This window comes from Aspergillus stella-maris (genome assembly GCF_047715825.1).
Source record: "Aspergillus stella-maris strain CBS 113639 unplaced genomic scaffold BDV14scaffold_8, whole genome shotgun sequence".
Lineage (NCBI taxonomy): Eukaryota > Fungi > Ascomycota > Eurotiomycetes > Eurotiales > Aspergillaceae > Aspergillus > Aspergillus stella-maris.
Genome location: NW_027396802.1, coordinates 381,576 through 405,598, shown reverse-complemented (window position 1 = coordinate 405,598; position 24,023 = coordinate 381,576). Strand labels below are relative to the sequence as shown.

At 51.4% G+C, this 24,023-nt stretch overlaps 5 protein-coding genes across 5 annotated transcripts; 3 read left to right on the top strand and 2 right to left on the bottom strand.

Moving 5' to 3' along the window:
- The first annotated feature begins 282 nt into the window (after positions 1 to 282).
- BDV14DRAFT_144561 (uncharacterized protein) lies at positions 283 to 1,022 on the top strand. The gene has a single exon (XM_073766410.1). The coding sequence runs from the start codon at positions 327 to 329 to the stop codon at positions 711 to 713; it is 387 nt and encodes a 128-aa protein (XP_073631561.1). The 5' UTR covers positions 283 to 326; the 3' UTR covers positions 714 to 1,022.
- A 2,077-nt stretch (positions 1,023 to 3,099) lies between these two features.
- On the bottom strand, positions 3,100 to 7,106 carry BDV14DRAFT_211702 (endopeptidase La; the record flags this gene model as incomplete). Its single annotated transcript, XM_073776147.1, has 3 exons — positions 3,100 to 3,837; positions 3,897 to 4,114; positions 4,172 to 7,106. 3 exons carry the CDS (start codon positions 7,104 to 7,106, stop codon positions 3,673 to 3,675), a joined length of 3,318 nt encoding a protein of 1,105 aa, XP_073631560.1. The 3' UTR covers positions 3,100 to 3,672.
- Positions 7,107 to 7,390: 284 nt separating this feature from the next.
- BDV14DRAFT_167400 (putative mitochondrial DnaJ chaperone (Mdj1)) lies at positions 7,391 to 9,636 on the top strand. Its single transcript, XM_073767670.1, has 2 exons — positions 7,391 to 7,710; positions 7,765 to 9,636. The coding sequence occupies exons 1-2, from the start codon at positions 7,507 to 7,509 to the stop codon at positions 9,025 to 9,027; spliced, it is 1,467 nt and encodes a 488-aa protein (XP_073631559.1). The 5' UTR covers positions 7,391 to 7,506; the 3' UTR covers positions 9,028 to 9,636.
- Positions 9,619 to 13,158, top strand: bro1 (putative signal transduction protein BroA). Its single transcript, XM_073767669.1, has 3 exons — positions 9,619 to 10,137; positions 10,198 to 11,791; positions 11,839 to 13,158. The coding sequence occupies exons 1-3, from the start codon at positions 9,860 to 9,862 to the stop codon at positions 12,973 to 12,975; spliced, it is 3,009 nt and encodes a 1,002-aa protein (XP_073631558.1). The 5' UTR covers positions 9,619 to 9,859; the 3' UTR covers positions 12,976 to 13,158.
- Positions 13,159 to 13,632: 474 nt separating this feature from the next.
- Positions 13,633 to 15,319, bottom strand: BDV14DRAFT_196895 (histone deacetylase complex subunit SAP30 Sin3-binding domain-containing protein; the record flags this gene model as incomplete). Its single annotated transcript, XM_073772542.1, has 3 exons — positions 13,633 to 14,082; positions 14,193 to 14,473; positions 15,268 to 15,319. 3 exons carry the CDS (start codon positions 15,317 to 15,319, stop codon positions 13,633 to 13,635), a joined length of 783 nt encoding a protein of 260 aa, XP_073631557.1.
- Positions 15,320 to 24,023: the final 8,704 nt, after the last annotated feature.

The following is a 24,023-nucleotide window of genomic DNA, read 5'->3' as shown; positions in this document are numbered from 1 at the left end:
CAGTATAACCAGTAGAGGCACAGCAGACGCACAATAAATCTAGGATTATCCAGATAATTCAAAGATCCAAATTTAATCAGACCTCGCAGCTTTAGTTTGCCGAAATTAAAATCCCTGCTTCGTCTTATGAATCATGATTTACAGCGACTATTCCTCCAAGGGACGCACTGCGGCCTGACAGTGCCTGATGTCCAGCGGGTGATTCCATACCTGAAGACATATAGATCTGCGTTTGGACTTTTACGAGGTTATATAGAGTTTCTCTTCTTCATCAATGTATCACTAATATAAGATTGATTGAGCCCCTATTCCAATATCATCCCTATATGATACATCCAACCCAGCAGCCCGGATATGATGTATACCCCAACCCCAACCTTCCCAAGTCTCTAAGCGAGCCGTCCCGAATTCCCGATTCCGAACCAACACCAGCAAGACTCCACTCCCCCTCTATACACCAAACACCTAGTCTCCAGCTCCAGCTCCATCTCCAAGTTCCAACTCATAGATCAAAAGACCATACCGATGACATATTCAACAATAAAAAAAATCCCCTACCACCCCCGACCCACACCTGCAATGCACAGCCCAAATCCTTCTCGAAGCCTGCCCATGTTCCTCCCCCGTCCAATCCACCGTTCGTGTTCGCGCTTCAAAGTGATGCTCGCGACAGCAAACAATGCGCCCAATCACCATCACCTTTCAAGCCTTGACTATACGCCATTGACTACCCGCGTGCTAATCATCGCTGACTAGGGCTGCTTTGTTGGGACTCTTGCAGCGAATACTTTGGTGAGGGGGTTGTTACTGGGTGCGTTGGGACATTTATGATGTCTGTACTGGACGTTCTTGCTGTACTGTCTTTTCATTGCCGGTGTGGGCCATTTGGTTGGTTGTCTTGGAGGTACGTAGAGAGACTGGTGATTGCGCAAAAGTAGGTTTCGCGCAAAAGCCCTGGATTTTCGGTTCTTAGATGCGAGCATCTCGGCAATTCGCAAAGCCTCCCAGTAACTCAATGATACCGAATGCGTCCAAGCATCTCGACAAGCCTCTCAGAAAATCAAGAGCGCATTCATGATTTCGCGGCCGTTAAGTGACTATCCACCATTCAACATCCCCCTCCCGCGCCACCAAATTTCTACCTCCCGACATATCCTTTGTATTGCGGCGCCGTGGACTCGGAGAAGTAGTATAGCGGAAACCGTAAGCACAGTATTCCGGGAAAACACAAGATCAGTTAGCCAACCCACCACTACCTAGTAAATAAACTTACCCGTACCAGCGTCCTATGCATACTACCGTCAGACGCACACGCAACAGATCCTCCCTTATAACGATCAAGACGCCATTATTCTCGTCTTCCATCACCCACTCTGTATACACGTTGTGCAAATAATAGTACACCCCATGTACCTAGGATATGAACATTGTCGAAAGGCTGCTGGTACCGCAATGCATTCTCGGCCGCGAGATTGCGGCTCTGGATGGCGTATGGGAGTACCTCGTGGGGCCACAGTGTGTCCCATTTGCTTCCAAGCAGCAATCACAATTTCTATACTAGTACTTTCATCTGCTACCAAATCCACTTTACTTCCCAGTACGCTGGCGTGGCGTGGGTAGCTGATACGTTTGGGATTGTTCAGTCATTCCACCTTTCTAAACGAACGGTACGAGAGGATTTAATGGTTTCGAGAGGTGCTACCACAAGGTATCACTCGCGATGGCTTAAAGCCAGTCGTTGACATATCTTGGAGCGCTCTGAGGCACTGACTGGGAGAAGAAGAATAACCACCAAGCTTTCGCACCAGATCGGATACGGGTACCACATTGCAGCTCAATAAGATGGATACATTCTCTTGTCCGTGGACGTCATGTCCGTCCTTGTCAGCCCCTTCGTATACAGATATTCTCAAGTTGGCTGTCAAAGTTGCCGACTTTCTGCATGAGTGTCCTAGTTTTAGGCTGAACAGTCTTACCTGTCACACTATCCAAAGAAGCATGAGGTTCTAGCTAAAGGTAAGGGCAAAGATCCGGGTACGCCGAGCCTGGCCCCAGTCTTAATTAAAGCAAGCCATTCCAGACGACATTATAGTCAATCGTGTACAAATCAAAGAGATGACTTGTGTACACAATTCCCAGAATACTCCCCTCTAAGAGACCTCGGGAGGTTGATGGAAAAAGGAGGAGGAAGAAGAAGAAGAACAGAGCGAGGAGGTGGGCGCAGGCTCGAGTTCATAGACCTCGAGGAGCGGCTCAAGGGCTAGTCTCTTACTGCCCGCATGAGTCTGATAGTCCCAGTCTTAAAGCCATCGCCAAGTCCGTACTCTTGAAGAAGAATGGGAATGTCAGCAAAGTGCGCGTTTGCGAACCCTAACTAATTGGCTGGGCCGGAGTTCGTGATGGACATGGTATCAGGATATCGACCATGTAGCAAGGCAAATGTATCCTTAACGCAGATCATGGTTAATTCCAGCATTCGTTAGGGCCTCGTCATCAGCTCACATCACGGACCTTGATACGGGTTTATTGAAGAGAACCCTAAGAAAAGGAAATGAGGCCGGCAAAAACAAGACGAAGGGGTGGATTGCAGTAATTCACTCGATCATGGAATGAATGGTGTCTGGCCCTCACCGTGCTGCAATTACCAATGCGACGAGCAGGGGTCACTAGCCGGCATTGCCTCAATATTGGCTCGGTGTGGGCAGGTAGCTGGTGCCTTGCTTTATCCAGACCTCTTTCTGTTGGACCGGTGCAAGAGGCGGGGATAATGGAGACATACCTAGATAATAGCTTAGGCGCCGTGCGGTAGGAACTGACTGAAGCTTAAGCCATATCATGGAAGAGTATGCTCCCTATGCGGACTGGACTGTAGTTCTTTACTATGTTGCGATTCTGTTGGCCAGGATATACCGTACTTTTAGCCTGCCTTGGCTGAAGCATACTATCACCCAGACGAGCCGAGAATGAGAGTTAGAGCTTGATTACAGATGATATACAGCTCATCCACGATGATGGGCATGGGGAGCTGTGCTGTTAGGTAAGTGAGGATAGACAGCCCGAGTATACATTCTTAATTTCTGATTGCAAAATCGATTGGCTGACGGTATTTCCAATGGAACAAGGTAAGGTTGGCCCCGCGAGGACTCTGCCCGCTCCCGTCCTTCCCCCCGTCCATGTTCCATCTTTCCCTACCTATTGTCATCAGCACGCCTGCACCCTTACTCGAGTGATTGGGGGTTGATACGGGACTTCTGATTGCTCTCTTCCTGAATACTCTCCATCGTGTCTTGTGTATAGTTATATACATGCATGTGATCGCTACATATCAAATCGTACAACTGCCTCATTCATTATGTATACAATCGAGTTTTGTAGAGTGGAGTGGTCAAGCTCTTTCTTTCTTCAACTCTTGCAGAGTATCCAAAGGAAACAAAATATCATGTCGCAACCTAACCCTATTTCAAGCGGGGTCAGGCACGTGTAAGTCTAAATAGGTATTTTCAAAACAAGTGAAAAAGCGAAGCAACTCCAAGCCATGCATTTTGCAATGAAACGCCTGTACAAACCGATAATCCCAAGGCTCGAAAGCCACAGCAGCAGAAGACTAGTACCAAGAAAACGTCAGTCAGGTCGGGTCTAACCGACCGAGGGCTCCAATCGGAGTCGGATGATTCAGTCGTCATCCTCTTCAGACGACTTCTTCTTCTTCTTGGGATCCTCTGCCAGCTGTTTCTGCCAGACGTGTTTCGCGGCGCCCTTATCGAGATCGGCAAACAGTATGTTGGCCACTTCAGAGTACCAACTCACAGGGTGGCCTTCTATTCCTGATTTGATGTTCTGCGGCAAGTGGTTAGACAAAGAAAGCTTTCAAAAGTACTTTGGAGATAAGCACTTACTTCAGGGAGCTCCAGCCAATCGGACATGTTATCGGCTGGGAAAATAATGTGCTTGGCACCAGCACGGCGCGCAGCCACTGTCTTCTCACGCAGACCTCCGATGCGCAGTACTTTGCCAGTCACTGTCAACTCTCCTGTCATGGCGATGGTTGGATCAAGGGGGTGATTCAATGCCAGCGAAAGGAGGGATGTCGCCATTGTAATACCAGCAGACGGGCCTAAATTTGTATTAGCTCATTCGATCTTCCGATTGCCTCATGGCCTAGACAACTTACCGTCCTTGGGAACAGCACCCTCCGGGCAATGCATGTGTAGCTTTGCCTTCTCAAAGAAGCGGTTCTCCGGGTACTCCTTCGCCATCACCGACTTCACAAAAGAATAGGCAATCTGAGTGGACTCTTTCATCACATTCTGCAAATTACCGGTAATATCAAGACCAGGTCGCGACTCGGGTGTCAGTGCATTCTCAAGGATAGACTCGACATAGAGAGCAGCACCTCCCATGCTAGTCCAAGCCAAACCCATCGTGACACCTGGTGGGAAGGTGTCATACAAGCGGTCAGCGGTGTAGATTGGCGGGCCAACGTAATCCGTCAAGCTGTCCTTGCCGATGCTGACCTGCACGCTGTCGGGTACCTTGAGTGCCACCCGAGGAGTTTCCGCAGTCGACTTCTCCGACTCACTCGACCTCTCGATCGGCTCTCCGTCCTTTTGAGACTCCTCTTGCGCCGCCTTGCCCTCGGCGGTGAGGGCCTTCTCCTCAGCCAGTACATCCTCGCCCAGATCCGACACGATCTTGAAAGCAGCCTTCCGGTATACCTTCTCGATCTGTTTCTTCAAGTTCCGCACACCACTCTCTCGGCAATACGACTTGATCAATTCTTCAATCGCATCCTCCTTGAGGGTGACGTCGACATCTTTCAGACCTGTCAGCTCTCGAGCGGCAGGTGCAAGGTAACGTTGAGCAATGGCCATCTTCTCGTCCGCAACATATCCAGAGAGCTCAATGATCTCCATGCGGTCGAGCAGAGGGCGTGGGATGGTATCGGTGACGTTGGCCGTGCAGACGAACAAAACCTTGCTCAAATCCACGGGTACATCCATGTAGTGGTCCAAGAATGACGAATTCTGTTCGGGGTCGAGAAGTTCAAGCAATGCAGAAGACGGGTCACCTTGGTGGCCGCGACCAATCTTGTCAACTTCGTCGATCAGAATTAGAGGGTTCTCGGTTTGACACTTCTTCAGAGCTTGGATAATACGTCCTGGAAGGGCGCCCACGTAGGTTCTCCGGTGTCCCTTGATTTCTGCGACATCCGTCAAACCACCAACAGAGAATCGGTAGTACTGCCGACTCAAAGCCCGAGCGATGGATTTTCCGATACTAGTTTTTCCAACACCAGGAGGGCCAACCAGACACAGAATCTTGCCTTCCACGGTACCACGAAGCTTTCCAACGGCGATGAACTCGAGAATACGATCCTTGACATCCTTCAATCCGTAGTGATCCTCATTCAAGACGCTAGTCGCATGGTTAATTCCAAAGTTCTCCACGCTCTTCTGGCCCCAAGGAATTGCAGTCAACCAGTCCAGGTAGTTTCGGGTGACGTTAAACTCCGACGCAGCCTGTTCAAGATGAGCCAGCTTGTTGAGCTCCTCATCAAACACCTTCTTGACAGCTTCAGGCATCGCAAGTTTCTCTCCCTTCTCCTTGAACTTCTCCACAAGCTTTTCCTTGCCGTCGGACTCAATACCTAGCTCTCGCTTGATACCTTTCATTTGTTCCATCAACCAGTACTCGCGCTGTCGCTTTTGAATCTTAGCCTCCACATCCTTGGAGATCTTGGACTGAAGCTGGGCGTTCATGAGCTCCTTCTTCAACACAACCAGACCCTTGGGCAGTCTCTCCTCGATGTTCATGAGCTCCAAAACCTCTTGGAGCTCGTGCAGCTCACCGCCAGAAACTGCGGCAGCAAAGTCCGCAAGTTTTGCTGGCTCGTCACTGAGATTGCCAGGGAACTGGTCGGTGTAGAATGCAGAGATCTGGTCGCGGAACAATGGGTTAAGAGTAGCAATTTCCTTGCAGACATTGACAATCTCGCTCGTCACGGCTCGGATGATGGCGCTCTTCTTGTCGAAAGGCTCCTCGGTGAGGTTGTCGACATTGACCAAGCTCACAGGATACTTTCGCAAGAAAGAGGTAGGCTCGTAGTGATCCTTCGATACAAGCTCCGCAGCGTTCTCCTCAAAGCTAGCCACGACGTCCCCTCGCTTCTCTGTAGTCTTGTCCTCCTGTGTGGCAGTCTTTGTCGAGTCGCCGGGCGGGAGTAGGGAAGAGATCTTAATACGTCGGTGGGGGTAGAGCACAGCGGTGACGCCGCTTTGCTCGCCACGAAGAGGGTAGGCAGCAGTGACTTGAGCAAAGACACCAACGTCGTAAACATCGTCCGTGTTCTCAATCACGTCGCCGTCTGCGTTCTCATCCTTGAACAGGAAAGCACCAACATACGGTTGTCCCCGCTTCATCATATCTTGAATCGCAGTGGCGACATTGGGGTCTTTGATAGTAATCGCCTTGTAGAAACCGGGGAATAGCGGGCGCTTGGCGATTGGGATCGCCATAACCTGAGGATAGACATCGGGTACCGAGGGCTTTTGTAGAGCTTTGTCATTGGAGCTCTTCTTGCCTTTCTTTCCACCGTCATCGCTGCCATTGTTCGAGCCGCTGGGCCTGGAGTCGGAGCTCTCACTTGCCGGAATGGGAGATGGAGTACTGTCACCCTTCTCAGCTTCCTTCTTGCCCTCTTCCTCCACACCACGCTGATCTTTATCCACTGCCTTCTCCTTCCGCCTTGAGAAGCCCGATGTCGGAGCTCCCGATTCCGCAGACGAGCCTTGCTTCCCGGATGAGTCTACCTGTTTGCGACGAGATTCGCGCTCGAGGTCTTTATCTTCAGCTCCATCTTTGTTATCTTTGTTCTCTTTCTGGTTTGGATCCTCCTTGTCGTCACCAGGTGGAGGCTTTTCTCGCCGCCGGGCGGTGCTGGAAGAAAACGTGCGAGGGGATGGCGGAAGGGAGCGGAAACGGCGCAACGTCTCTAAGAATGACCGTGAACCGACATTGTATCCGTGTGAAGCAAATAGAGGCCGAAGAACGAAAGGGCGCGGTGTCTGGAGCGCAGCTCTCCAGCGGAGGGTCTGGCCGCGGAGCATGCTCCTAGTATATTTAGCAACGGAGGGGGCGAAATAGGAGGGGTATTAGAAAGAAGAAAACAAAGTAATGTAAAAAGCAAAATAAACTTGGGAATGGACCGAGGAGAATGAGAAGAAATTCTGGTATCGCCGGGCAATGACGACGAGGAGGCGATGGCGAGCTCAGGCGATTGATTACCGAAGCAAGCAGTTCCCGCATCATCTCGAGGCCCCGGACCGTCTTTTCTCCGTCGGGAACTTTGGGTTATGCCGAAGGACTGAGAAGCTTCGATTTTGCTCCATCAGGATTCGCCAGCAAATTTTTGGGGATATCGCAGCAATTCGTTCCCCCACTGGCATGGGTATATTGCGCATCGCTTCAGTCACTCTCTAAATCTCCTCACCATTCATTCCTTCCAAAATGAACCCCTCTGCGGTTCTCATGCCAAAAGCTACGGCTATTCCCGGCTGTATACTACGTACCTCCCGGCAATGCTCGAAACATAATCAGGCTGTCCGAAACTCGTCAGCGCGTCAATACCATGTTACCACTATCCATGCGCCTGTGCGGCGCCGGCGAGATAGCGTTTTCTCAAAGAGACGTCCGGAACTCATCCAAACTAGGGTAGGTAATCTCTTCTTACCGCAATATCTAGAAATCCTAACCTCGTTGTTGTAGTGCTTCCATGTCACGAACGTACTCGCTGCAATGCCCGATCCGTACAAGGTCTTAGGAGTCGACAAGAAGGCCTCTGCCGGAGACATCAAGAAGGCTTATTACGGAATGGCGAAGAAATATCACCCCGATACCAACAAGGACCCAACCGCCAAGGAGAAGTTCGCCGAAGCCCAGACGGCCTACGAGTTGCTTTCGGACAAACAGAAACGTGATACATACGATCGATTCGGTTCCGGCGCTTTTGACCAGAACGGCGGCTTCGACCCAAGCGCCGGTGCAGGTGCCGGAGGTAATCCGTTCGCTGGTGCGGGTGGCTTCCATGGATTTGGCGGGGGCTTTGGCGGAGGTTTCCCTGGTGGTTTCTCAGCAGACATCAACTTTGAAGATCTCTTTGGAGCTTTTGCAGGCGGCGCCCGCCGTTCCGGCCGGGGTAGACGGGGTCCGTTCCAAGAGATACTGGTCGGAGAGGATATTGAAGTCCAAACAAACATCTCATTCATGGATGCGGCCAAGGGTACATCTCAGGATGTCGTGATTACACCCTTGAAGGAATGCGGTACGTGTAACGGTGATGGTTTAAAGCAGGGTGCGAAGCGTACCCAATGTCGCCAGTGCAATGGTACTGGAACTCGGGTGCACATGATTCAGGGAGGCTTCCAGGTGGCTGCTACTTGTGACGCTTGTGGTGGAGCAGGTCTCATCGTTCCGTCAGGCTCGCACTGCGGTTCGTGCAAAGGAAATGGAGTGGTTCGCGACCGCAAGACCGTCCGCGTTGATATCCCTGGTGGTGTCGAGGATGGCATGCGTTTGAGGATTTCTGGAGAGGGTGATGCACCTCCGACGGGTGCATCAGCTGCCCCCGGCACTAGAACACAGCGTGGTGATCTTTACGTATCTATCCGGGTTTCTCCCGATGAGCGCTTCAGTCGTTCCGGATCCGACATCCTTTATACGGCGTCGATTCCCCTGACAACCGCGCTTCTTGGTGGTGAAGTAACTGTTCCCACCTTGGACGGACAGGTCAAGGTCAAGGTTGCAACGGGTACTGGTACCGGCGATCGAATCACACTTTCTGGAATGGGGATGAAGAAGCTAAGCGGTCGGTCTCGCGGTTTCAGCCCAACTGGTGACTTGAGGGTCGAGTTCAAGGTGGCGATGCCCAAGTATCTCACAGGCAACCAGCGTACCATCCTCGAAGTTCTCGCCGACGAGATGGGCGACAAGACTGCGAAGCGGATCATGGACATTCCCAGGCCTGGGTAAGACTTGATTTTACAAATTCCTTGACCTTCTACTAACGAATCGATAGGGACTCTCCTGACGCAGCTTCCTCAGACCAGTCCAAGAACGAAGGATTTCTAAAGTCCGCATGGCACAAACTCATGAGCCACAAGTCAGAAACGCCGAGCGAAGACTCGAGCAAAAAGAGCACCGGCTCCTCGACCGACAGCAAGAAGAGCGAAGACGACAAGAAGTCCGGCTCGACCTGATTGAGCCGCCAAACCATATCGCTCGAACAACCTTTACCTACTAATTCTTTGTGTATACCATAGCGCCGGCGAGATTAGGGGGGTCTTGCTGATTTGATTTAGGTGATTTTGCATATTCTGCATTTTGGGAAGCTCTTCACTGTAACCATTTATTTCTGAGCCAGGGATTGCGCACTATAGAGGCTGTCTCTGCATGTACATTATTAGAGCCACATCTCTACTTCTTCGGATACACTCTGCAGGCCTTGATCTTAGATTTAATTTGAGAGTAATAATAGAACAGTCAACAAGATTCAATAGCGCCTTAACGGCGGCACTATTGGCCTCCCCGCGTGGCTGTCAACTCGTCACATCGCGGGCGTCGAATCAGCCCAACTCCAACCACTGCAATTTCCGCCGCTGAATATCATCAGTCAGTCACATCTCCTTCCTACCCCACAGCCACACCTCTCCTTTTCGCCGTTCGCACTCTTTCCTTTCGTTTTGCTGCTTTTATTCATTCTCGACCTCGGCGGATCAGCTCTATTCCTCCACGATCACTCCATCCATCCCATTCCCCGCTTCCCCTTTCGGTAGATGGGAGCTCCCCGCTCCTCGACGGCAAGATGGTTCAGTCGCCTATGATATCATGTCCCCTCAAACAAACCAACGAAATCGATTGGATTCAACCTCTCAAGGACTATATTCGCCAGAGTTATGGAGAGGACCCCGAGCGCTATGCTCAAGAATGTGCGACACTCAACCGGTTGCGCCAGGACATGAGGGGTGCTGGCAAGGACAGCGCGACAGGACGGGATCTCCTTTATCGATATTATGGGCAACTAGAACTCCTGGATCTCCGGTTCCCCGTCGATGAGAGTCACATCAAGATCTCCTTTACTTGGTAATGAACCCGAGGATTGTATGACCTTAACCTCCGCTAACAGTGTGATGCTGCCTACAGGTACGATGCGTTCACCCACAAGCCGACCTCGCAGTATTCTCTTGCCTTTGAAAAGGCATCGATCATCTTCAACATCTCCGCCGTCCTTTCGTGCCATGCAGCGAATCAGAATCGCGGCGATGACACAGGTCTGAAGACCGCCTACCACAACTTCCAGGCTTCCGCCGGCATGTTCACATACATCAACGAGAACTTCCTCCACGCCCCCTCGACGGATCTGAACCGCGAAACCGTCAAGACCCTCATAAATATTACGCTTGCTCAAGGCCAGGAGGTATTCCTCGAGAAACAGATAATCGACCGCAAAAAGGCTGGCTTTCTAGCGAAACTTGCCAGCCAGGCTTCATACCTCTACGCGCAGGCCATTGAAGGGACACAAGAGCATGCCAAGGGCATCTTCGACAAGTCATGGGTCACTATACTACAAGTCAAGTCGGCGCATACGGGCTCGCTGGCGTCGTACTACCAAGCCCTTGCAGACAGTGAAACAGGTTCGCACGGAGTGGCTGTTGCTCGGCTTCAGCTAGCAGAGAAGCATTCAACAGCTGCGCTCGGCTGGGCTAAATCGTTCCCGTCCTCGGTCTCACCAAATACGAACCTTTCTTCCGAAGCTGGCCCTAACCTTGTGGACATTGTCAAGTTCCATCTCGCGAATGTGCAGTCTCAGCTTACCACTTCCATCAAAGATAATGACTTCATCTATCACCAGCCGGTCCCGAGCGAAGCGGGCCTTTCTGCCGTATCGAAACTTCCGGCGGCCAAGGCTATCCCCGTGAGCGAACTATATCAGGGTCAAGATATTCAGCGAATCATTGGTCCGGATATCTTTCAGAAACTTGTGCCTATGTCTGTCACTGAGACAGCCAGTCTCTACGATGAGGAAAAGGCCAAGTTGATCCGCGCAGAAACCGAAAAGGTTGAGACGGCCAATGGGGAGATGGCAGCCAGTCTGGACTACTTCAAGCTTCCGGGTAGTCTAAACATCCTCAAAGGTGGAATGGATCAGGAGATGACGGTGGATGAAGAATTTCAGAGATGGTGTCAGGAGTTGGCCGGGCACGACTCCTTCTCAAAGGCTTTCGATACCCTTCAAGATCGCAAGTCAGAAGTGTTGGCGCAGTTAGATCAATGTTCTAAACAACTGGACTTGGAAGAAAGCGTTTGCGAGAAAATGCGCTCCAAGTATGGTGCCGACTGGAGTCAGCAACCCAGTAGTCGAATTAACACCACCCTTCGAAGTGATGTCCGGACGTACCGCGACACTATCCATGAAGCTAGCGCTAGTGACTCGCAGCTTCTGGCAACGCTTCGCCAATACGAATCAGACTTTGATGAGATGCGATCAGCGGGGGAAACGGATGAGGCAGATGTGCTCTTCCAGCGAGCAATGATCAAGGCTGGTTCCAAGCAGAGCAAAGGCAAGAACGGCGTGACTAGTCCTTACTCTGCTGCCGAGGGGACACTCCTAGATGACTCTTACGATGACGGCACACCTTCCGTGGCAGAGCAGATTGCCAGGGTTGAATCCCTCTTGAAGAAACTGAACCTGGTCAAGAGAGAGCGATCTCAGGTTTTGAAGGACTTGAAAGATAAGGTTTGTCATTCTCTTCTACATCTTAGTTCCATTTCTAACCTTTATAGGTGCACAACGATGACATCTCGAACGTGCTGATTCTCAACAAAAAGTCAATCAGTGGCCAGGAAAGCCAACTTTTCGAAGCTGAGCTGGAGAAATTCCGACCTCACCAAAACCGATTACTTCAGGCCAACCACAAACAAACGGCTTTGATGAAGGAGCTCACAAAGACATATGGAGACTTGCTGCAGGACAAGCGAGTGAGAGCCGAGCAGTCAAAATACGAGTCGATAACCCGGCAACGCAACTCCGTAATGGCCAGATATAAGAAGATATACGACTCCTTCAACAGCTTACGCTCTGGAATTACCCAAGCTCAGACATTCTACACCGAAATGACCGAGACTGTGGACAGTCTCAAGAAAAACGTTGATACCTTTATCAACAATCGCAGGTCTGAGGGTGCCCAACTCTTGGGTCAGATTGAGCGTGAAAAGGCCGGCGGGGCGTCTGACCACGAAGAGCGCGAGCGAGAGAAGCTGAGACAGCTCATGGAGCGCCTGTCAACAGAGCCCAAACCTCCATCCGTTCCACCACCCTCATCCAGCGCCGGTCCAGCCAAAGCCAAATCACCCCCGCCACCAGTCAAAGCACCAGCCTACCCAACAAACATCGCTCCTCCAAAAGCATCGCCAGGTTTCCCACCGGCCGTTCCACAACAGCACGGCACCCCCATCTCTCATTCCCACTCCCCGGCGCCGTACGGCCAGTACATGCCTCCAGGCACCGGCGTGTCCTACCTCCCATCTCAGTCCTACCAGCAAGGCGCCGCCGCACCGTTGTCGGAGGGCTATAACCCGATGGCGTACCCGATCCCCGCCTCATCCATGTCACCTCCCCCAAGTCAACCGTTCTACTCCCCGACTCCTACGCCGTTCTATACCAGCCCAACACCCCCCATCCCTTCAGGTCAGTATATGCCGCAGGGTTACGTCCCCCCACCGCCGCCTCCCCGACCCCAGCAAACTAGCTACCAACCTTCCACGGGTCCATTCCCCTCAGGGCCGGGTGGGTACGCTCAGGCCAGACCGTATGGAAGCAGTCAACATCACAAGGCTCACTCCCAGTCTTCGCCTGCTGGTCACCCTCCTTCGTCATCGACTACCCCCGATCCTTGGGCTGGACTGAATGCCTGGAAATAAGGACTTATTCCTAAATTTGTGATGGTTTTCATTTGGTTGCTGGGTTGGGGGCTTGGAGGAATCACGATAGATTTACGTTTACGTATGATTGTATCAGGTAGCTTTATGTTAGTGTCTTTGACGTCCATCTATGTCTCGCATGACGGCGTTATTTCAATCTATGATTCAATTCGTATACTCGGTATTGTATGTTCTATTGCTTAATCCCTTTCACGTACTAATCGCTGAGAGTATGTCGCGGTAGGTCTTGTATTCTCTTTTACATACTAGAGAAGTGCTCCTTTAAGTGTAATATTTGTATGGTATTACGTTGGTCCAAATATATACATATAAAAAGGGCGATGGTATTGATATGTAGTAGGTTCAAGAATATACATTTCTCGCCTAGAACGCCCGCCGACAAACAATACAATTCCACACAATAGACACAAAAAATAGCCAAGGGAGTGAAATATAGAAACAAAGCATCCAAAACCTAAATGGGTATCATGAGTAGACAAAGAAGGGAGGCACGGGTATGGATATGGATAAACGGACAGCCAGAACCAAGACACAAGTCATCCGTTTTGTACATAGAAGCATCCGAACGCCAGCCGGACCGAATTGGGCCAAAAAAGCAATTCCACGCGAAAATTTTAACCTGCAAGCTCTCTAAGCCTAAGGTTGGAATCTCAGCCGGAAGTGCCGACCTCGGCCCTCTTCGCGCACTTTATACAGAAACCGCGCAATGGCCTCTTGCTCGACAAGTCCGGCGCTATTGAAATGCTTGCGAACGGCTGTGGCGAGCTGGTTCTTGCCGACGCGGTCTTGCCCGACTATATGGTGGAGTGCATCCTTTCCATTGAGCGCACTGACTCTCGACGAGGGATTGTGTGAGCTTTTAGTATCGCCGTTGGCGCGGCTGCGGTTGTGAGTTGAGGAGCTGCTGCCGTTTGTTTGGTGGGAGGAGTGCGCTCGCTGAGCGGCTATGGCTGTTGGTGATCGGAGGCCGATACCTCGTGAGAGGAGGTTGTGGGAGTATTCGGTGGAGTGGGCGCTCGGGCAGTTCAGTTTGTAGGCGTGGCGGTAGGAGTGGAGGAAGTCGAGAGGCATGTCGGACCAGGGGATCTATGGCAGGGCGTTGTCAGCGGTTATGAATCATGAGAAACGATGAAGTCTTAAGGACGGGGAGCGAAAAATCATCGTCGCGGTCAAGAACAGACTGTCAAACAACGTACTCTTGGAAGGTTGTCCAGCTGCTCTCCTTGTGTAGCGGGGGCGCTCGTGACATTGGTAGTGACCTTGACTTCTCGAGACACAGAAGTCGTGACACCATTAGCACCTTTTCGGGCCTTAGAAGCCGCCGTCTTATTCTCCTTGGTCGTAGTGCTGGAAGCCTCGGATCGTGAGTCGTCCTGAACGGCTGTGGTTCGTTGGCGCGGGGGCGCCATAACGAGCTGAGAAGTTTTTGAAGCGTCCAGGGAGAAGATGAAGACAGGATTTGAGCCCACCACAGACTCTAGGGAATAAAGACAGTTCGACTGAGGTCATCAGATTACAATTGAAGCATAAGACAAGCGAGACTGGCTTTCAAGGCTCTTGGAAACTTGAATGAGGAACTTTTTTGGCTTCGGCCCCCGGGGCCTTCTAGGCGGCCAGACGCGGCAGAATTCACGGCGCGACATCATCAATCTGGCCAAATGCGGTAATATGATGAAAGCCACATCTCGCTTGATATCAGCCGCATTCCTAAGAATCCTTCTTTCCTTGCACTCCTGCACTTTGTTTATCAGGAGACAAGCTGCATCTTGCCTAAGATGTGGTCTTGGGGGAAGAGAACGTCCCATTGGAAATATATGACGACCAGTCACAGCCTGATGCGACAGATAAGATCGAGGATGTGGTTCAGGAACCAAAGATGACTTATCCTATAGTGTGGAGAAATTTACCTGACATTTGAGCGATAAGAGTCACTCAACCACTTGCTTCGGGCTTGGGTACAGTCTTGGAAGGCAAAGAATATATCAGAGGGACGATACTGGGATTCAAATACGACTGCTCTGTCTTGTCGCTCTTGCGAGTCCTGGGAGTTGATTCCGAAGATTATGATCTGCTTCTTCTGGGGAGGCCTCTATGCCCCAGAGACGATCAAAGAACCGTCACGCCATTTTGAGATCTTGATGGAGTCGACTGATTTTTCTGCTCACCGCTGCCTCGCATCGATATCCACAAGACCCATGTCAAATCAGGTCTCAGCCTGGATACAGGGCAGAAATCGGGAGAAAACTCTATCATAGACGGCTCAGGTATCACCGTTGGGACTCAGGACTGCATTTCCTTGGTTGTACCGGTCGCGGAGGTTCATGATGGAGCGCAAGAGGCGAAATTTGGAGGAATCTGTAGGTGCCGAGGTACAGCCGAGCGGCCAGATAGCCCAGAAAGTGCGGAGTGGATAGTTACACTAGTTGCCCAAAACAGTAATCAGATTTCAAAGTGGGAAGAAGATTCAGAAAAATCAGGGTACGAGCCTAACGACCCCTCTCTGGGCCCCCTCCCCGGTCAAATTTGCTGGTGCCAGGTGGTGATAACGCCGGCTCAGTTTCCCTCTGCAGACGAGCTCAGACCACCAACACGGGACTCGGGATTGAGTCGGCACAAATGGACGAGGTTTCGGGACGGCGATACCGAGAGGCGTATTGGCCGAGACCACGGATTTCCCACCTCTCGAGGAAAGTCGTGGAGAGAGCTGAGCGGAACATGTCCGGACGGAGAAGTTCGCTCCTGTTCACCGAGGAACACTTTGGGACTTGTCGGCCCTCTCTGGGGCGGGAAATTGGAGGGAAGCTGGGGGGGCCCTTAGGTAAGCACACCCTGGCTCTCCGCAATCACACCACTGAGCTTGGGAGGTCGCATCACGCCCCTGCCACTTCCGACATTCTCCCGATTTCTTCCGACCCTATCGTTGTCGCATTCGGAAGCTAACATTGCGCGGTCGAGATGTCCATCGATCGCTGTCCTCCAGGTTGACTTTGCCATTGACTCTCCAGCCTGAGCTCAGACAACGGGGAATTGCCGGCACTCTTCACTTTGCAAACCCTGCTTGTGTATACCAGCATTTTTCATGGACGAAGTAACGGACCGTGATCCAGGCCAGCCGCGGGAGATAGGCATAGATGGCCGCGCACGCCACTAACGCAAGGCCTTCGTCTCGACTCCTGGCGGGCCAGCGGCCCCCTGGGTTAGCCAACTTTAGCTGCACATCTAGCATGACGCCATCAAATCATTCCTCTTTTAGCATTCCTCCCTGAAGGCTATATTCGTCCGGTCAGTTGGCTTCGTCGACCCACACTTGCATTCCATGTTACCCCCCCAAGTCGAAATATCAGTATGACTCTGTCAAGAATTCTTCAACGCACCTACTTTTGCACAGGGTGAATCCCGAGACGCGGACGGCTGCAGTTGACGTGGTGGTGGCATTGTTTTGACAAGCATGTGTGCGGAGGATTCCTGGGGTACTACCCCGTACCAGGATCATGCCGTCGACATGAATTCAGAGCATGTGAAGAAAGCACATCACGATTTTCACAGTCCTATGGTCACTATTTCGATCTAGACTTGATGTTGACATTGCTCAAACCCCAATTTTTGAGCACGCCCGAATGTCTGTACTCTTGACTTTTGTCCCCTGTCTGTACTCTTTGAAGGACATTCTTAGGCGACTGCTGTGGCCGATCCTGTATCATGATCCCACTCGGGGTATCTCCCTCCCTGCTCAAGCTCCTCTCAATATTCTCAACCCCAGTCGTATAGTGCATGGTGTATGCAGGCTAGTACCTCACTAACAGAAACTAACCAGGAGCTGTCGCAGGGATTGTCAAAAGGCCACAATCTCCATCGATAGTTCTTTTGGGGAAGTCGATCAGACCCTCTCTAATCTCCAGAAACTCAATTGCGGAGATGACTACTTCAAATGTTCAGAGATAGCAGGAGACTGTTGGAGAACACTTTTCCGGGCTTAACAGCGTAGTAAGTGTCAGATTCATCAACCATTATCCGCACATCGGCGCAACTCCGGGGGATAACGGCGTCAGCCACAGACCCAGGCTTGTGGCGATACAGTTCGCCTCTCGAGCCAACTGCCTGCGATGAAGCAGAGACGTGTCATCGATGTAGACGCCAAGCCGTATCATCGACTCCGCCTCTTCTACCTCTGGAGACTGCCGTGGACTTTGTCCGGGGACGAATATCCGGGGGCGAATCCCCTTTCCATGAGCTGAGTCAAGTTGCGCAAGTTTGCGCACAATGATCACGTCTTATTGCTGGGTCTATCGCAAACCCAGTTTCCACGGCCAAAACAACCCCCCGAACAAGGTTCGATTCATAGAGCTTCCGTCACCAATGTTTACCAGGGTTAGTGTGGACTCTGGCAACAATCCCCTGTTTACGCGGACCCAGAACGTCTTCCTCTTCCTTCTAGACTATTCCTCGACGCGGAAGTTCTGTTAAAAGAATTGCTGGTGCATGTTCGGCGGTATGAACTCAGCCAGGGCACCGGGCTGGGAAGTATTCAATCCCGCCAATCAGCCTCACCACATAACGTCAGCACAGCAGCAGCAACAAAGTAGTCGAGGGCAAAGGAGATAGCTCACTCCGGGCAAAATTAACCGGCCCCGTATGACCGTCATCGCTTCAGTTGTCTGCCGATAGAACCAGCGCATTCTCGATCCGGAGCAATTGCGGCCCCGCATTTGGAACTCCCAGGCTGATAAGCTAGCTGGGGAACGGATTTCCCTTTGCGAGACCAGTGATATCAGCATGATGCAGAATCACACTCTGATTGGGCAAAAGCTCCCCCCGTCCCGTTCCAGAAGTTTGTGGATCCCCCGATCGCTGGTCTTGGTTTGGAACTTGGTGCCTTGTGGGGGAAGATTCTCGCCAGGGCTTGCTAGTGCGCTTTTTCGGAGTGCGTGCCCCCAGGCCCTGGCCGTGGCCGTTGATGTGCGACAGCCGTAAAGTACGGTATTGCCCGTAACGACGAGCCACTGATGCGATTACCTTATCTCAAAAGATAAGTCGTCGACAACGGCGTTCTCCTTCCCCTCCGTATAGGCTGAAGGATGCCACTTCAGTGCCTTCACTGGGTGGCTGTTTGTTCATGTCATCGCAACATGGTGTCAGATAAGGACGCCTAACCAACGCCCCCAAACTCTCCAGCAGCCAGTTCTTTTTCATCCTTGCCAGTGCCGGGCAGTGCAGAGCTGGAGGTTTCAGCTTGAAATAGGCCAATGCATCGAACCATTGGTTCGTGCAAAAATAAGTCGAAACACGCCTGCTACGACATCACTATCGCTATCGCAAGATAGCCACCTGATAGGCATCAGTCAACAATGTTGCTGACGCCGGGTTGAGGTGATCTTCCCCGGATTCTGCCCCCACTATTTCCTTAGCCGCCGAACAGGGATGTCATGGCAGCTATGAATAACCAGGCAATGACGAATTGAACCCATTTGATAACAACGTCGCAATGCACTGGGTGACTGGTAATGCCTGTGCTCGGGTGACTTTCTTTCCTCCTATCACCGGCGAAAGGAACGAGTCACCCTGAAGTCATCATCCTCATCAACCACCATCAACAGAACCCGGCTGGCTGCTGAATATCAGGACGAGACCGCGCAACGCGCAGTAAGGAAAGCACCAGCTGCAGTGGTTAAAAATACTCCGTGTCTTCTGGGGTAAATAATCTGCATGACTTTCCAAGTTGCCAATGCGATCATCTGAATCGATATTGGCATCATCTTGTCTCATCCATCTCATCTCATGTGAGATCGCTTGGAAATTCCCCATCGCTTATTACGGCATACACTTCGTCGTCTTATCAACCAACAGTACAACAGTAGACTCATTCTCAGTTGGTGGTGGATACGCTTGGAAAGCCTGAACTCTCACTGCTTTGCTTCGCAGCGCTGTGCTGCTTCACTGCAGGTGCTTTGACCAAATGACCCTACCTAGTCCTACAAAGCATCTGGTCTCGTTCAACCAAAGCCAAATCTAGTATGACTTCTACTGGCGGAAGTACACAAAGGGTGATACAGAGGTACAACTTGTGGACGTACAAATGCACATAAATATAGCTCCTCTCCGCGCAACCTTGGCGAACCTGCATCACCTTATCGCACCTTGCCCCGGCCGGGGTTAGGTCATGGTCATGGCCTTGGTTATCGCCAGTCCTTTCATGGCATGGTATGGCCATAGCGCACCCAGTCAATCACGCTTCTAGACTGGTAGGTAGGCGTCCGTGGCGTGGGATTTTACTCAGTAAAGCACGGACGGGCCCCTTTGTGTAATGGGGCTGATAGTGATTCTGGACCTCTTTGGTTCGGCGTTTGGACAAAGGCCGCGGTGGTGTAGGAGGAGGGGTGAGACTGTTGGTTGCATGGGGCATTAGGCTATATATATCGTCGGTTGTATTGGAGGTACGCTATGTACCATGTACCTGGAGTAGTATACTTCTGTTGCAGCGAAGACTACGAGTACCCGTCTTGTGTTGTACTTGTACTGCAGTGCGAGTCCAAGTCCAAGTAAACGAGATGCCTAAGTGCGGTGTTGGTACTTAGATCGATTACACTGGAGCTGAGGATAAGACTCACTTCCAAGGAAGACACCCGGAGAGTCGAACATCGACGCACGTGTCAACAATAAGAGCAGCAACAATGACACAATGCTGTAACTATGGCCGTCAACAAAAAAACCTGATCTCAATCTCAAAGACCAGATTCTAAGACCAAAAAAATAGGATTAAGAATCCGCGATGATTTTCAGGCCGCGTACTCCATACTCCGCTCCGAGCTTCATACTCCGGACTCCATATCTCGTTCCAAGCTTCCAGCCCCAGGATCAGATAACTCATCGGACATAATCCCACAGTCTCCGGATTAGGAACTATTGCGCAATTAGTCACTTACTTAGCCGGAGCGAGATCGGCGGTGCTTGAGCAGAGCGATTTCGGAATCGGGGTTAGATCAGCTCTGTATAGGGACCACAAGAGTCATGTGAGGCAGATCGGGACGATCAGCATCGCATCATCATGATTATTATTTGCATTTCTGTTCCGTGATCCGCGGAGGCAGGGAAAAGAAATTTCAATCGATTTGGTAATTACTATAGAGCAGGGCGCACCGTCCCCGCATCATAGATTTTTGAAGAGGTCATTGCTGGAATCCGGGGGTATACTGCACGCCACGCGCCAGGCTGCTGGTAGAGGCCGTTGTGGTCGAGATCGCATGCAAAGGGCCCAGCTACTCTTATCGAAGGGGCATGGATAACGGATTCACCCCCAATGAGGGATGCGTCCTTCACCGTCGGACTCGATAAGAAAAAATCTGTTTACTTGCAGTGGTGGGGTTATTATTCTCCAGGATCCACGGGAAAACGGCTCCATTCTCCAAGGCGAACCGGTCAATCCTTGGCCGATCATCTGTGCGGAGAAAGAACATGGGGACGCTCTATCAGCGTTTCGCGCTTGAAGTTTCAGTTTTCACGTCGGGAATATCTCCTTGACAAGGTTGCAGAGACGACGTACTTTGGTAGTACTGGCAAGATTAGAGCCCTATACCTGGTCATCAAGTCCAGGATGACGATGTGCTGTGTGACCCAGGCTGCACAACAGGGCGATCTTCTTCGCTACAGCGACAATGAGATTTATCATCAGACAAGAGAAGACACTTTCGTCACTGTTTGACAAATCGAACGTCCTCTGTAGATCGCATGTCTCGATCAATGTGGGGATAATGTGCTCAATCGTTAGTACAGTTTCAGCCTGGTTGCATGATCTTGCTTGCGCGTTTCCTTGACTAAGTGTGTCTGTAAACGGTGTAATTTATAGGACACCCAGTCAAGATAGTCTTGACGTCTTGGTTCACCTCCACCATGGAGTAGTAGTACATTGCGCAAACTTCCAGCGCAAACCGATGCCAAAGCGTCTTGACAAGATCCTTGGGAACCAATTAGAAGGGACCGCAGGACCCTGTGATAAGCCAGAGAGCTCGAGTTAGCTGGAATTTCGGAGATCGTCCCGACGAGGATTTTGATTGTCCTGGATAACAAAGCGAAATACGCAGCTCAGTGAGCTCAGACCACTCGACGGTCGCTATCAGAGCCCGTGACGGACCACTCAATTTTCAGTCGAAAACCCGAGAGTCCAATATCTCATGAACTCCCCGCAATATTACAGTGGAACTTGCTGACGGACGTGCGGGTGTTTGGTTCACTCGGCAAAAAGCGGAAAAAATAACCCGCAAAGATATGCCATTATTTACCGCGACAATAATCCGGATCTCAAGAACCCCAGAATTCGTTGGCGCTAGTCGAGTCGAATAGATTGACTCTGTGCCGTTATCCGACCACACTTTGTACCTGCGTGAGTCGTGACTTGAATCTCCATCACACTGCGTCCCGCGATACCTGAGGGGGTCTGGGGCCTATCTGTTTTTGTCGGCAGTCGGCCCGGCACCTACCAGCGAATTCCAGCATTCTTTTCTCCAGCTGTGGCGAGCACATGATCGTCTTGGAATGATAAGGAAGCTCCGCGCTGGTTCCGCCAGGACTGCGTATGCGGAGAGGCTATACGGAGAAGAACTTGGGGGCCTGGGGCTGGCCGCGAGACGCGCTCCGTATTGTACAGCTGTCCAAAGTGTCTTGTGAGAGACACAGAGCCTTACCCCGTACCTTTGCTTCGCCACGGGGCTGATCTGGGGCTGATCTGGCGTGCTTAGGGATTATTCCTTGATGCCGCGCCCCGATTATCTTATTCGCAGGCTGTCGTGGCCAGCGCCTCGATCGCAGAAGAGGAGAGATACGAGCGTCGACGCTTGAGTAGTGGCCTTGAAAGATGAGATCCTATCAAGGGTTCGATGCGAGTCCTGCTGATCATACGAGCTGATCCTATCAAAACAAGTTAAGCAGCCACGACAGTGACGAGTCACGATAGTGATGCTGCCAGATTTTGGTGGGGAAGGGAAACCCCATCCCTTCTCGAGTGGCGGAAATAACTGACAACGCTTGAAGGAAGGTCATTCAATCTTGGCGGTATTTATTGTTCTGTGATAGGGGAAGTCCGTTTCGCTTTCATTTGATGCCGCATGTAAGATACCTAGTGTAGGGTTCACCGCAAGCAAACATTGAGTGTTATTGTCGTCTAGCAGCCCCTGCAGTTTGTCGCTATAGCGTCGCTATGTCGTAATCAGATTAGGTTATAGCCGACATATCTTCATCGAGTGCCGGATTCGGTCTTACCGCCAGATTCGCAATAATCGTGGCCTCGGACTGTATGATCGACCACTAGGAAGAGCAGCTGAGACGGCTTGATGCATGCTGCCCAAATCCCTGGATCTGCCGTCACTGGTCGGGGAACTTGGGACTCGAAATTTGATCTCTCCCTTGCATGGTTCCCTGATTCGTTTAGGTAAAATCGTGAGAGTTTGAAGAGCATTGTTGGCGGCTGGCTGAGCTTCAAGCTGCCCCGAATGCGGCATCTACGCGGCGGTGCCTCGCTCCTTACTTATTGCGCTTTATCATGACAATGACGCCCAGGAAGCCTCACTGAAAACTTGATCCGAATACATGATGGGAATCAGCGCATCTTCTTCAGCAGAACTTATCCAGCTGGATTCCAGCTGCCAAACATCAAGGTAACAAGGCGAAAGGTGGGCCTGACGCCGAATGCGGAGGCCATTTTCCGAATGAGGGCCCCTCGTTCTCTCCATACATTCTCCAAGGTCCTCAGAACTCGAAAAAGCTCGAATGTCTTTTGACTTGTGATTGCTGGCTTTGCAGATTGTACTCGAGACTCGAGGGTCGAGGGTTCAGTGCTGGGTGAAATGCCAACCAAAAGCCGAGACATGAAGAAACGGCGCAGTCCAATCCTTGTCTGTGCCTAGACCAGCCATGACAAAGGAGCTGTTGAGCTCGACTGACGTCTTTGACGTTCACCCTGGTTGGAACTCAAAAGCCGATAATTGACGCGGTTCCAGCTTCCTCAGACGCAAAGTTAAGCTCCCTAATTCGGCTGATCTAGACGCCCGCAAGATAGTGATCTGTAGTTCGCCCTTGTGACAGCAGCGATCTCCAGGGCTAGTTTCCGAGCAAGCCCCGAGTTTCCAGCGCATTATCTACTGCCAAACCATGGATGATGATGGCTGACCGTGACTCATGAGGCTGTTGCAATCCTTCAGTCTTCTACGTATCGGGCATTCACCCCGCAATCCGCCCACTCCCGGGTTATTTTCGTGACAGCCACTTCGCCCTCATCATGAAGTATTCGATCTCTCATCGTATGACTTTGGCCGTCGGCGCATCGCCCTGCCTCGCCAAGCACGTCTCAGGGATCTCATTGGGCTCCCACGCCCAACATGCTGGTAATTTCACTGTTTAGCAGCCAACCAAGGGCGGTGGATCGACAGGTCTCGACTAGGCCTTCTCCGAATCCTATCACTCCCCGTGGTGCCCCAGTCTGCCAGATAAGCCGGGGAAGAATTTTAGGAAAGTAGGGCGGATTAGGTAGATTTGCTGCTTTGGGAAGGTTCACTCACGTAATGACTGGTTCTGTCACATCTCCGATCTACGTCTATCAAGTCTATCACAGCTAGTCCATATGATTACTGGTGGGGGATGTCGAACAGATCGTATCATGCGTGCAGGAGTGACCAATATTGCATTCCCCCCAAAGGCTCAGATGATGGGGGATTCACCATCACATGGGGGCATTCTGCAACAAGCCAGAGCGATTGCAACATGTAAACTATCGCGTAAGTCTGACTCGAACAATCAGGGACAAGCTCTTGGCCACCGCCTTTGTCGGTGATCGCAGCGCCAGACTGGGATTGTGTGATCATCCGCGATAGCCGGTCAAGTCGGAACTTCTGTACGGCCTGTACGCCTGTACCACCCGGACAATACGCCCACGCACCCAGGCTCCCAGCCCACTCAAGCCATTCCTGCAGTTCCAGTGTCCCCAGCTGTCCACTTCTCTCCCCTTCCAATTTTGTTCTTTGTCCACGTCGAAGTACAGAAAA